We start from the raw sequence: 14,385 nt of genomic DNA, 5'->3' as shown, positions 1-14,385 counted from the left end.
TATATATATATGGCTGTTGGGAGTTCATGAGTTTTAAGGTTGACAGCCAGGATGAGAAGTTTTTAATATTGTGATGTCTGTTTGGCAGTAATCTTGAACACAAAATCCATGTAAAAATGGGAAGAACAGGAATAAAATAGGATAAAGAATTGGAAGAATAGGAGTAAAAAATAGGAAAAAATAGGAAAGATTTTAAAAGAATTAAACATTGCATAAATCAAGTCTGAATCTGAACCACTAAAATGGTGGATAGCAAAAAAAAAAAAGTCAGAAGCATGCTATGTTGAAAAGTAGTTTATTAGAGCTTCATGTGCAATAAATACCTGATCTCAATTTTTTTTTGTTTGTTTGTTTTTTAATCCTTATAATGAGAAATGTATAACACGGATGTCTACGGCTCTGCAGTTCTCTGTAGGTTCAGGATTCAGTTTGCTTGAAAGCAGCGTTAGCCAGGGGACAGGAGATGCTCGCATACTTTTGGTGAAATGCAGGGAAATCTGCCACTGGTTACAGTAGGGTCACGATTTCATATTACACATTTAAATACATTCATTTTCTGATAGCCTGGTAAGTTGTACAAGGCTAAGATAGCAGCTTGTTAGTGGTGTTTGTGCCTGCTTTATATGATTGAAGGATGTGTGCAGTGTTGTAGACTGGAATAGCAGGAGTGCTACGGCAATACTGGGGTGCGAGGGTAGAAGCGACATTTCATTACAGAGGATACCTAATAAAAATGTGAAAATAAAACAGAAAAGGGGGGGGGGGGGAACCAGACCATACTAGATAAGTGCACTGCATAAATCAAAAGGGTTTATGTCATAACATGAACATGTGCCATTCCTGCTCATATATTGAATTTCAGTAGTTGGTTGCATAAAGAAGTAAAGTGTAATGAAACTGGCAAGCAAAGTATTCCCTAGTCAGCCTTATCTTTGTTCCATTTGTCCTTCAGATACAGCTTTTCTTGCCTTTTTCAATAAAATCCATCCAGCTTTTTTTATTTTGCATCTCTCTGTAACCGAGCTGGGAAGACCAATGAGATTCGGTGCTTTTCTAGTTGGGTTCTTAGCAGCTGCTTTTTAAGAGATCAAAACTTCGAATGCTGCTACATGGTATTAAGGCTTAGCTATTGATGTGTCCCTATAGGGGTTATGTTTTTCTTGGGGGTGGAGGGGGAGAGAAGGGGAAGGGGTGACCCCTGCGAGCGTGCTCGCAGACAGTAAACACTGCTCTCCTTGTTTTCCAGGATCCTCTTTGCAAGCTCGGTGCTTAACCTGGCTGAACTCGCTGCCCTCCGCCCTGACCTTGGCAAATTGAAAAAGGTCCTCTACTTCCATGAGAATCAGTTGGCGTATCCTGTGCGGAGATGCCAGGAAAGGGATTTTCAGTATGGATACAACCAGGTTCTTTCATGGTAGGTGTTTCTCGCACCGCTCCGTGTTATTTAAGGTGTCCTTCTGTCTACAACCCCGCAGCATGCTAAGCCCGAGGAGTCCTCCTGTGTATAAACGATGACCCTGTAGAAAAGCAAGGTACCAGCAGAGTCCTGAAGAGAGGTTGATAAAAGTGCTGTGGCAGAAATAATCCCCTGTACAAATTCATCTCAATTTATTGCATAAAGTCCACCGGTGCTACGTTGGGCTGCCGTGGCACACCCGTTAGTGGTGCGGATTTTGACCTGTGTCTTGGCCGTAAGCGAGATGCTTTGTTTCACGGATGCTTCGCAAAGCTGCAGCTAATCAGCTCTTGCTTGGCCGTAGCTTTTACTGCATCCAACTGAAATTATGTAGAGGGTTTTAGGGAAATAAACAGAAATTAAAATGTACTGCAGCACTTTTCTTGTGAAGAGAGGGCAGTAAACATACCAGATAAATCCTTATATTTCTTCCATCTAGTATTCAGAAATTGTGCAGTGCTAAAATACCCAGACGTTTTAAAGGCTGCGGTCCTTTATTGTTGCTAAAAACAAATGTATTTCTCGAATCTGAGTTAATGAAAGAAGTTAATAACAGCAACGCTGAAAAGCTTTGTGGTTAGGCACTGTACAGACCTAAGTGAAACAGCAAAACTCAGTTGCTTTGAACTGAAATAAATTCATTTCCATGGTCTTTCTCACCTGTCTGTTAGTAGGAGAATTATTAGGAATAGGGATTGAGCATTTTAAGGTACAAGTGAAGCTTCTGCATCTTTATAATACAAGCCAGTTGGTATTGAAATTTCTCAGATAATGATCTGTGTATACTCCGGCCATTCTGTAGCTGCTTCTGCCGCTGCATCTGCAACATGTTTCCCTTACTGAGCAGTAAAGATGGGAAAGTATAGTGAAAGATCTCTTGAAAACAGAAGCAGCCATTTTCAGATGTTATACAAAGAGATACATTTTTTTGGCACTGGGGCAAGGAATATTTTTTTTTTATATATATTTTGCTTTATTATGGCAGTTGCTTTTCACATGTCTATTGTAAGCTGACAAACATTTATCCTCAAAATATGCATTTTTAAGATAGTAAAAGTATCATCTTTTGTTAGGGGGAAAAAAAAGACTTCTGTAGATGTTCCATTCTGTCTCCTTCAGCCTCCAGTAGCTTCTCCATGTAATTGTATAATATTCATCTTCCGTTTCTGTTGCTGCAGAAACCCCGTTTTTACCAGTCGATAGAAGCCATCTCCTCTGTACTGTCCGTAACTACCTAGTGGTCTTCTGCAAAGACATGCCATCTTCCCATCTTCCAAATCTGTGAGAAATGCTAGAAATGTGAAAATGTATCTTTCCAGTTTTGCATAGAGATTTTGGAGATGATGAAAACTGGAGCACTTTGAATCGCCAGGTTGGTGCTTTGGATAATTCGGAAAGAAGTGGGTTGTTTTTTTTTTGTTGTTTGGTTTTTTTCATTCCTAGTGTTTCCACAGAGTTTGTGTAATAAAATCACACTTTTCAATGGTGGCTGAGATTCCTTTTAGCTGCTCAGGCAGTGGTGGTGACGGGATCTTTCTAATTTGCCAGTGATATGCAGAACCTCGAGGAAGAAGATGGGCAGAGGTGACATCACGCCATCATTAAATCAGTGCAGAAAAGATGGCTGGGTCGTTTGTACAAAAACGAGGAGACCAACGGGTTTAAAACCATAGGTGAGGAAGAGAGTGGGGTTCCAGAAAGCATTTCAGCCCCTGCAGCCTGCTTGAAAAGGATTATCTCTCTCTCTCTAATGGTTGGGTTTTTCTTTGCTTTTTCTGCTGACTCCTGCTGCTTTGGTGAGCAGTGTCAGTTCTCTTTCTTGACCAGGCAGCAGTGAGATGCAGTGAGGATGAATGACAGCCTCTCACCTCAAATATACTTTTCACCAGCCCGGTGACTTATGAACGCGTGTCCTCAATGTATCTTATGACCCATAGGTCTGTATTACAATATATAACATATTGAGAAAAGCAGCCGGCTATAAAGCATTTCTCACCTCCGTTAGCGTTGCGTGTTTGCCAGTGTAGCTAAGATTGTGTCAGCACTTCCAGGTTAAACTTCCAGATAGTTCAGGCTTTTTGATAGCTTCTCGTTTCCTCCAGGCTGACCCTAAGCAGAGAAATAATACCTACATTATCATTTAACTGCATCGTAAAAATATTGAGCCGGTTGATTTTAAAACACGGCAGTAAAGAACAAAACGTTGCATTAATATGCCAAATTTTTTCAAACTTTTTTTGGTACTGTGTGCTGTGTGTATTTTTTTAATATATCTCTCTCTCTATATATATATATCTATATTTAGTGAATATACTTTTAATGAGGATTATGTATGCATAGGTTAAAATAACATTCTGTTTCTCTAGTATCCTGCTACCTGACATACTTGGTCAGTCGAACGTAGGTTAACCAGAGGTAAGTTGTCCTTCAGTGTGAAGGATTATTTCTAAGGAATTTTCATTTTCTTCCAAGTTTAATTCTATAAAAGTCATATTACAGTGGGCCTTACCTGTTTATAATGCTTTTAAGAGATAATGGAAGTAATATTATTCTTACCATTTTATGAATAAAAAGTGATCCACAGATCGAATAGGATGCGCTCCTTTAGATTAATAATAATAATTTACTACTTAATTAAAAAAAAAGTTTAAAAATATTTCAGAGTGCATATACAGAAATCAAGACATTTCTAATTAAGGTACGTATGCTACTCCTCATTCACGTGAAGAAGCTGATTTTAATTAGCATTCCACTTGGACCTCTTGTTTGTTTATGAGAATATGTGTCCTATTTCCATTGCATTTAAAATAATTCTGTTCCATTTGCAGCAGCAGTACATTCATTAATCTTAACCTCTTTTTACAGTTTGGTTGCTGATGTTGTGGTGTTCAACTCTGCTTTTAATATGGAATCGTTTCTTACATCCATTGGAAAATTTATGAAGCTGATTCCTGACCACAGACCTAAGGATTTGGAAAAAATAATCAGACCGAAGTGCCAAGTTCTTTATTTTCCAGTCAGGTTTCCTGATGTGAGCAGGTCAGTACATTTTCCACGTCATAAATTGCCTCCAGTCTGTCAAAACTCTCTATTTATGGTGACGTTCTAACTAATCAGCTAAAGCAGCATTAATGAAAGAGTTTGATAATATGCAAAATCTCCTAATTGATAAACGTATTTCAATAATCAGAGGCTGTTCCGGCAGCGCCTGATCTGCTGAGCCTGTCCTTAGTGCGTGTCATACAAACTCGCATCGTTCGGGGCGAGCCGTTTCCCGCGTGTTTTAGACATTTCCCACTTGTTTCGGTCTTTAAGGAGTTGCCTGCTCCTCAGCTCTGTATATATTTGTACAGGGGAGGTCAAGGAGGAGAACGAAATGCTAGAGAACAGCCAAAGCGATAAGCCTGTAGTCAAGAAGCTGTATTTCCCTTGGTGTGTTGCGGTGGGATTTTATTCCCTCCTCCCTCCCCTACCTCTTTTATTGCTTTCCAGGTAGGCGAGAAGCATCCCGGTAGCAGGGAGCAGGCTTGCAGATGTTGGCGTTAGCTGCAGCCGGAGTTACTCTGCAGTCTTCCTCGGTTACTCTGAAGGACGTTTTTTATTACCCTCGTTTCGGAGCCCGTCTTGAAATTAGCGGTGGGTTATGTGGCTCAAAGGGAACATTCGCTAGATCCTTTTCACTTTTGATTAAACCTGGCACAATTGTTTTTCCTGTTATAAGGGACTCTCCTCCCACCGAACAGGAACTTGGCTTCAATGGGACCAGTACTAAATAGAGTATGATTCTGCAATTTGATTATACTCTTAAAACCAACACGATGCTGGGCACATTTTTTTTGCTGAAATAAGGATGGGAAGCACTGTAATGGCTCTGCAGGAGTCTGGCTTTTGATCTGATAATAAGTTCTGGTCACGCTTGAGATCTTTGTCCCTGACCAGCTTGTACTTACAGTTATTTCAAAGACTAAATATACATTTGTGGTAGTTTTGGGGTAGAGAGATTTTTAGTACAGGAGCTCAGGTCGTGCACTCTATTGATGATCGTGCTGCCAGGTTTGCATTTCAGTAAGTTGGAAAACTTTATATTCTAAAGCAGTGATGCAAATCGTTTAGAAATCAATGGCTAAAGTTAAGTCTTTAAACCTGTGTCGTTGGCAAGTGGGTTAAAAATCCTCCAACGTTCCTTAGGGACGTGGCTGCCTGGATGGCAGTGGAGATCAGTACCTATATATCTTTAAGGATCTACCATTGCTTTGTAGGGACCGTGTTTTTCAGGAGCGAGGGAATGCTGTGGATGCTTAGCATATTTGATATCGAGCCATTTTAAAAGGGTCTCGTGGTTTTTGGCATGCCCTCGGGAGTCACGTGGGCCAAGCCTAGTTTTGGAGATGAAGTTGTGGTAACCCTGTCTCATGTATTGAATCGGCTCTTTTGGACTTGTCAGCCCTGGCAGGTGGGATCAAACGAGACCTGACAAATTAGCCTGAAGTCATACGCACGGTGATCGTTTGTCCAAAGCAGAAGGTGATTAGGTGGGTAAAATCAGTAGATTACTGGTCAAGTGGGAAGATCCCGTCTTGCTGTGTGCTCTTCTTAATGTCCTGCTCTTGTATTAAATCTCATCTCACAAAGCAGGACAGCTTTCACGTCCTTATTGTGGTAGTTGCACTTGAAATTATATCGAAAAGCTATTTTCAGCAGCGACGGACAAAATGAAGATGTTCATAAACAACTGTGTGACTGTACGACTTTCTCAGCAGAGTAATTAGAAACACAGATTGATATCAGCTCTAGTATTTCTGATATATATTTTGTTCAACAATTAACTCTAGATGTGAGTTCTGAGATTTTTTTTGTAGACAAAGCCCAATATCATGACAGGAAGAAAAAGCAGCAGAAAGGACTGCATAACTCTGAAGTTCTTTGGGTTTTGACTTTCAGCTCCAGCCAGTATTTACTATTTCTTTACGAGATCATGTTTTAAATAATGTTGCATGCGCACCTGTGGCAATTGAATGCTTTTTTTTGATTTTGACTGTATTAGTATAGTGACTGAATGGAGATTGAGGAGAAAAAGGTTAAGAAAAATTGTGGCCAAGCTAAAATTTATAAAGTAAGCTCTTAGCCCAGAGTGTTTTTCAAGTTATTTTCAAATGGTAATTTGCTTTATCCAAACCAAACTCATACAGTGTAAGTAAGTGATTATTTGCATGACTGACAATCATTTCAGTGCCTGCAGTCTTTTTAAAATGCATAATTTTGCTGAGATGTTGGGAAAATATTTAAAAATTCTGAAGGCAAAATAACCAGGGTGATTTTTTTTTTTTTTCCCTTTACTTTGACCTCTTTTATTTTGCATGTGAACGTCTCAGGGTGTGTTTGTGTCTTAAACATAATCTTCCTTTGGCTTTGGGAGAGAGTTGATCTAAGAAATCATCCTCACGCATGTGATGGTGATCTTTTTAAGATTATTTTAGATTAATATTGCAATCAGAGGGCAAAATAAAATATATCTGACCCTTGATCAAAACCAGTGTAATAAAAGAGCATGTCATATGAGTTAATCCTGTAACGTATTTACCTTTTAATGTAATTACTGTAGATGATGTACACAAACTAGCACAAGCAGCGTAGTAAATGATCACTTAAGAGCGAAGGTATAATGATGAAGGATACTCTGGGAAATACTTGTGAATACTATTAGAGGTACCATTATACATATGTGTAATGTGTATTTACGTATTTCAGATGGGCATCTAATCGCTGCTTTTCTACTTGTGAGAAGAAGTTATCGATGCTTTTTTATAAAGATTCCTCTTTTTAATAAATATTTGTCGTAAGGACGCGTATTGGCGTTCCCAGAGCAAACAACCAGACTGTGGTCCTTATGTGACGAGGAGAAGAGATGAAAGGATTTGAGGATTTAGCAGAATAAGAAATTTACTGACCTAATCCTCCTGTTTTCTGGTTCTGACGACGACTAGCTTCCATATCGCAGCCGGTGGTGCCACAGCTACTCCGTGTATATTCATCCTCTATAATTTCTGACTTTCAGTTCTCCTCTTCATACATTCTGATGAAGTATATTGTGTAGAAATAAATATCGGAGTACTTCTAAGCTTGGAGACAAAAAACCCCTCCAAGTTAAGGCTGTCACTTCATAGTGCGTAGGTATTGCAAGGGATGAGGACCAGGAGCTGCTCTTATGTGTCCTATGTGCAGCGTATCAGGCTGGGGTTTTATAACACAGTGAATTAAATACATTGTAATTCACACTTCTATTTACTGTCAGTGGCTTAATTTCAGTATATTTTCTATTGTAGTGTAAATAAACCCCTAAATGTGTTGTGTTTTTTTTTTTTTTTCTTTTTTCTATACAATCAGTAGAGTCTATTTTGATATAATCTGTTTCCACTTTTGGAACACTACGGTCCAGGAAGAAAATCCCCTTTCTGCTGACGTTGTCTTTGGTACTGGCATCTCCCTATGCCAGCAGACCCCGCTGGAACACCTCTGGAAGGTCTGTGTTGATATTTTGTATGAATTCTCTTGGCCCATCTGCATCCATACTGTCTGTGGCAGTCGGCGAAGTGGGGTCAGGTTAGGTACTCCCTGGAATTCATTTCCATGAAAATCGTCATGTAGATTTTGGTTATTATTACTATTCCTCTGATTGTAGTGTATCTTTGTTATTATCACGATGTGGTAGAAAAGGAAGATGTTTTTATAAGCAAGAATGAAGTAACGTTCCTAAGAGCTCAAAATGCACATCCAACTAAGGTGGAATAATATAAAAGAAACATGAGAGGATGAGGATTACAGCAGAAAATAAAAATAGCTTCTTTTAAGTGGACCTTGTTAGCAAGTATCTTGTTACACATTTTGTAGTAGTAACAACTTTCTGCATTACACATTTTGAAGTAGAATTAAAGATCTTAGACTGTTGTTTCTTCATTTGCTTTTATAACTTAAGTACAGTTAACAGGACATTTTCAACCATTTGATTTTATATTTTTTTAGTTATAGTGTGAGAGGCAGAATTTGCCAATTTAGAGAGTACTTTAGGGCCAGTCAAGGGAGTTCCTGACTAAAGCAGAAGTGTTTAAAAGATGCTGACAGTCTCTCTTGTGCAGAAATGTGACTGTCACGTTTGGGAGAAATAAATAATTAAAAAAAAAAATTGTGTCCCTTGGACCAGGCTTGCAGGGCTGAACTTCAGACCTCTGTTTGGATAACTAAGAGGCTCCCCCTTCCTCTGTAATCCTAACGCTATACAATAGCTTTGCTGTGCTGGAAAAATACAGATGTCAGATGTCAATACAGAGAGACTTGAATCCACAAGAGCCCAAAGCTATAGATGGGCACTGGGGACGCGTCTGCCTTGCACAGAGAGATGCTCAGCAGTGGTACCCAAGTGAGCTCGAGTGAACTGTCTTGCGTGTGGGAAGCAGTATACCTTAGAAGAGCAGTTTTTTGGCTAATTAGCCTCCCAGTGAAAGAGCATATATTAGCTTAGGTGGAGTGCTATGCTAATGATAGTGATTCTGGTACTGAGGGTAGCTACTGCCTTTGGTGGTGGCTCAGGCATCTCCGTGGTGTGCCGTGCTCTCTCTGGTAGGCATAGCCTCCCTCCACCGCGGTTTATGGGTAGTTAGCATAATTAGAAAATGCCAATAGACTGCTCCTACCTTGGGGCTTGCTGCTGAAGAACTGGGTGATGGAAATTACTCTCCCCCGAATGTCTTTCCTCCTCACCTGCCGCAAGCAGGTTTTGGGGGTCGGTGTCGGCACGCTAAGAGTTACGCAACAAGCAGGAGGGACGCTCTCCAGATCTGGGACACGGCACCTATTGGGAGCAAAGTGCAGTACTGGCTTAAAAGGGGCATAAAATGGAGTCTTTCGGTTGCGGAGCCTTTGGCAGCGGGTCGGTGACCTTATGCGTCTCTGGGATAAGTGCTAAGTGCTGATAGCCGCACCTACGGCGAGGGGTTGGGTGGTTGAACGAAGGGTGCCTCAAGCATCCGTGTTCCGTGGTGCTGCCTTCCACGCGTGCATTGCGTGCCGTTGGGGAGGTGGGGGATGGTGCAGGAGTTTCCATTCTCTCTCTCGATCGCGGAGGAGTAGCTGTTGCCCCAGCCTGGTCTTGCCGGCAGAACACGCCTGTTTTATCCCCAAAATATCCCCAGAACTCTCCAGCAGCAGCAGACTGAGAGTGCCCTCCTAGAGGAGGGCCTGGCTGAGCAGCCTCCTGGGACGTATTTGTTTTGCAAAACTTTCTGAAAAGTAATTTCTTTTTTATCTATTCAAGGACAAAAATAGTTTTACTGACTCTCTTTTATCTGTCGTATAGGTATTCCTCTAAACGCTATCATAATAACCATTTAGTCTCGCAATAGCTCACAAGGATACTTAAGCGGAATTCTCTGTGCAACCTAGTTTTTTATTATGTTGGGTACTGCTCATGTTGCATACAACACATTCCCATAAAACTTGCATTTTGTATTTACAGAGAAATTTCTCTGGAGAGTTAAGGTCTTGTAAAACATTCTTGTTCTACAGCATGAACGAATTATTATACTCTGGGGCATTAAAAGTGAAGTGTACTGAAGAAAAGAATTTTTTCATTAAAATGCAGTTTATATTGATAAAACAGATTACTAGCATTTGATGAAATGTGAAACTTGGATCTACCCATATCTCTAAATCGCCAGTAGGTTTATTTTGGCAAGAAGAATAGTATGTAATGTGTATCAGGACCAATCATTATACAGTACCTGTTAGTTTTGTATTAGATTAAATTGTCTTTCACTAAAGTACTTGAAAAAACCTACTATATCTGTATCTTGAAGTAGCAGAATGTGGTAACCAAGAATATTAGAAAATAAAAGCTGTTGTGTTATCAGTTTTGGCACAGTCATTTATCAATCAGTATTTTAAACATTGACAAGTGGTAATTTAATAGGGAATGACCCTGTTGGCAGGAAGTTCTAATGACAGATGATGCAAACTCATTTATCACTATGGGGCTGTGCTGGCTTCTTACCTTTCTCAGTATCACAGCTCATATTTTCCAAGTCTGGGATGTGAGAAGCCACAAAGGGCAAAACCTGTGGCACGGAGCCTATAACCACTCCCATCTAATCTGATTAACCCCTTAGCTGCAAATTTCTCTGCAGTATAGCTGGTACGATCTAAAAGTTCTCATACTGATTTAAATACCATTTGATTTTTAAGTAGGATTTGCTGTAATACTTGTAAGCACTTTCCCACAGTCAGTTTTGCAGAAATATTCAAGTTGTGTCACTTTGAATACAAAGTTGAGACATGCTGGTACTTGGCTTCCAAAACCAAACCACATTCTAATAATTAATAGCACATTTCATTTAATATTTCGTATGAAAAATATTACATGCAGTGCGCTATACAATGGGCAGCTATTATTATTATTATCGTTACTGCTCGAGAAGGAAATAGATGCATTCAGAGGTTTAATTGATTCGTGCATATTCATGCGGGCAGTCAGTGGTAGAGTCACGACTGGCCTGGATTATTATGCACTTCCATGCATAATAATTTCTCTGCAACTTGTAAAGAGAATAGACTGCCTTGCTGTAATATATGTGGGCATTTGAAGTTGAGGGATGTCACGGGAGAAGAGACGAAAATGACACCTTCATCAGCAACTGGTATGGATGGTGGTTTTAATTCTTCTGGGAATAGCCTGTCTGTAATACAGGAATTTGGCTATACTTACTCGGAATAGACACAATCGTATATTTTTACTTTCATTTCCACAGTATCAAAAGTTGCCATCGATTTGATATGATATAAAAAAGAAAGCATAATAAATACAAGCCTTTTGTAAAGCATAATAAGCGCAAGCCCTGCTTTGGGCTTTCTCCACCTTCCTACCTCCGTTCTCCATCCGTTCTTTCTCTTTTCCTTTCACGCCAGAATCTGTGTCCTTAAGTCTGGCATCGGGTTAAATATCATCCCCATACAGGATTCAGACATGAAATACTTTCAGAGTTTGCATCAAACCCTTGTAATAAGAATCAGTGAAGTTTAAATATAATTGGTTAAAGTTGTCATGGCAGACTTGAAGTTGTTTGGTTTGTTGGGTTTTTTTTCTTCTATTCAAAGTGGAAAAAGGCTATTGATTAAATGGTAGGATCCTACAAAGTGGTAAATACCCTCATTTTCACTGCAGCCATTGGGAGATGAGGACGCTTGGCGCTCGCTGCGAGTACGGCGTTAACACGGGTGGAAGGAGGTGGCACGCGAAACTAAACGCTGGGGATCGGGGGGCGTAGCTGCGTCCAATTCAGTTCCAATCCCTACGAAGGTACAGACTTAAATCCTCCGCCTGTGTGAAAGATGGTTTTTATAGACAAGGCTGTCTCTGCTGAATTTTGCATTTCAAAATAACTGCCCTTCAACGTTTGAACAATTCCATATTTTTTATGACAAAATGCATGAATATTACATAGAAGCGGAGGTGGATTTTTTGTTTTTCTTTAAAGTGATTTCATGCTTACAGGATTGTAACAGAGAGGGAAGCAGTCGCGTTGAGCATACTATTTCTTAGTTGCTACATGAGGCAGTGACAGAACCTTATTGCTTAAATATTCCGGGCATTCGTTGTTGTAACATAATGGAAAAGAAGGTAGGTGATGTGCTAAAAATTGCAGAAAAGATAAGGACTAGGAAGGGATAGCTGAGTTTTCAGAGATTCTTCACTGAGAATACAAAATGTTTCCAGAAATCGTGCTTAGGAGAACGAAGGAATCTGTGTTACTGGTCGTGGGGGAATGCAGTACCTTTAGAAAAAGCCATGCTTCATCTCAAACGCAGTATTAGTCTGAGGGGAAAAAAACCCCAAACAACCAAACCCCCCAAAAGCAGGGCCTTCTAAAAGAGCGGTGGAATAGATAGCCTTGCAAATTGTTATTAAATGTGAAACTCAATCTTTAAGCGGGTTGGATCTGCTTCGAGCGCTGCTGCGTGCTAGATTGCAGACAACCACTTCCAGTGAAAGTCAGAGGTAGCGTTAGCTGGAAGCGTCAGTGGAGAACATACTAAGATGTTCTATAGGAATTTCAGAGAATAAAGAATAAGAGGACAAAATTACGCGATGGAATATCTAAAATTGCAGTTTTAAGTTTGAAGAGGAAACTTGAAACATAGCTCTCCGGTCCTATGGAGATGACCTTTATGTAATGTGTAAGAACAATTTAATACAGATGTTTTATTTATACATAACCAAATGGGATGAAGTTACATGATTTTTAATTTTGCCAAATCACAGATAATTTCTTTGTTGTGCAAGGAGTATTTTAATCTGTTTAGGTTTTTTCTTTTTTTGCTTTTGCATTTGCAACTAGGAATATTTAATATTTTATATTTTGGACATTCCCCCTGCTCAGTTGTGACTCCCAGATGAAATAATCCTCCTCTTCTTCCCTTTAAATAATTCAAATAGCATACATTTAAAAATATGAAAATCCCAACGTAAACGTACCAGAAGTGCTTTTTAAGGTAGGAGGCTGTTCAGCTTTACTGTTGAAAAGATGCGTGTCTAAATAGTAATGAGGCTTCATCAGGGTTTTGGGCTTACGAGCACCAAGTAGCAGGGATGCTGGTTGTAGAGCTATGGGAGATCCAAGGCCAGTAATGCTTTCCCAGCTTCTTTTCCTCAAGTATGTATGAGAAAAGATCTTTACGTTGTATCGCCTTTTTTAGCGATAGGGCATTTTGCGTGTGGAGAAATCCGTATTCACAGCAAAGGGGGTTTGGATATTGTATAACAAGATGATATTATTTTCGGTCTGTTTTTCAAGCAATGTTATAGGCACTAACGATAGCCAGGAAGAATGAATTGGATATTAAGTTGGATCAGCCAACCTGTGATTAATTTTAGAGCGGATTCCTCTTTATGAGGAATCCGTGCCGTTTATCTTGTAAGATGGCTCCTAAGTAGTGCTCAGGTCAGGCTTGCAGAAAACTAAAGACCTTGTCCGTCTTTGGCCTACCTTATGTATTTCCTGCCCCCCTTATTATCCTGGGACTCCTCAGCAGACCACGTTGTCTCTATTTTTGTTAATGCCCAACTAGCTGTGGGACTAACGGTGTGTAATGTCTTACCGTCGTGCCAGAGCCCTCATCTTTCCACTTGTCCTCCCTTGTCAGCTCTTTCCGTCTAGAAACCACAGGTGTCTTAGTGCTGGTTCTGCGCCAGTTGAAGAGACTCTTGATTTAATTTCTCCAGGATGGATTTGATTTTAGGTATGGTCCGCCCTCTCTGCCAGAATACTCATCATGGATGCTCTTCGATGGGGTTATGTGTCTTCATTTCCATGACTTTGCCTCTCAAAAAAACCCCAAAACTATTCACAGCCGTGTTCTCCCTTAAACCCTCTAAGCATTTTTCATCTCCAGCTGATGGTTCTCATAGACGTTAAATAGGGAAGCAAGCAGATCTTCCTTCCCTTGGTCACCTGTGTGTGCTAAATGATGACCCAGTCTATATGGCTATGCAGGTAAATACAGAATGTAAAGAACATGCCGATATGTAGACCGCTTGCTGCTGGAGATGCAGCAAGCAGCAATATAGCTGCACCAGACTAAATAAAAAAAGCTTATGTGATTCTCATACGCAATAGAAAAGGTATTTTTTAAAGATACAGATTGGTGTGTCTATGTAAAGCACTGGAAAATTGTATGTTGTTCTGGTAACCCATGTTCAAGAAAGATTAATTTAAACTGTGAAACAGGTACAGAGAATTGCTGCTAGGATGATTAGGAGAATCTGTATTATGAGAGCAGATTAAAAGAGTATGGTTCACTTGTCCTAGCAAAATAAAGGTTGAGAAGGGGATATATGTTAATCTTTATAAATACAGTCAGAGGATAAATGCCATGAAAGAGGA

General features: G+C 39.9%; 1 protein-coding gene across 7 annotated transcripts in view; it reads left to right on the top strand.

Moving 5' to 3' along the window:
* The window catches only part of QTMAN (queuosine-tRNA mannosyltransferase), a 201,614-nt gene that overhangs the window by 93,336 nt on the left and 93,893 nt on the right, over positions 1-14,385 (top strand). For 6 of the 7 annotated variants that reach the window (XR_012777020.1, XR_012777021.1, XM_075511432.1 and 3 more), the window contains 2 exons: positions 1,247-1,414; positions 4,322-4,495. Coding sequence is in view for 5 of the 7 variants with exons in the window: in XM_075511432.1 (XP_075367547.1) it covers positions 1,247-1,414; positions 4,322-4,495 (342 nt within the window). In the remaining 2 variants the exon portion in view is untranslated. Of the gene's footprint in view, positions 1-1,246; positions 1,415-2,634; positions 2,829-4,321; positions 4,496-14,385 lie in introns of those variants that run through there. The other variant, XM_075511436.1, reaches the window with a different exon arrangement.

Source organism: Mycteria americana, chromosome 9 (assembly GCF_035582795.1).
Source record: "Mycteria americana isolate JAX WOST 10 ecotype Jacksonville Zoo and Gardens chromosome 9, USCA_MyAme_1.0, whole genome shotgun sequence".
NCBI lineage: Eukaryota > Metazoa > Chordata > Aves > Ciconiiformes > Ciconiidae > Mycteria > Mycteria americana.
This window is presented reverse-complemented; position numbering and strand designations above follow the sequence as displayed.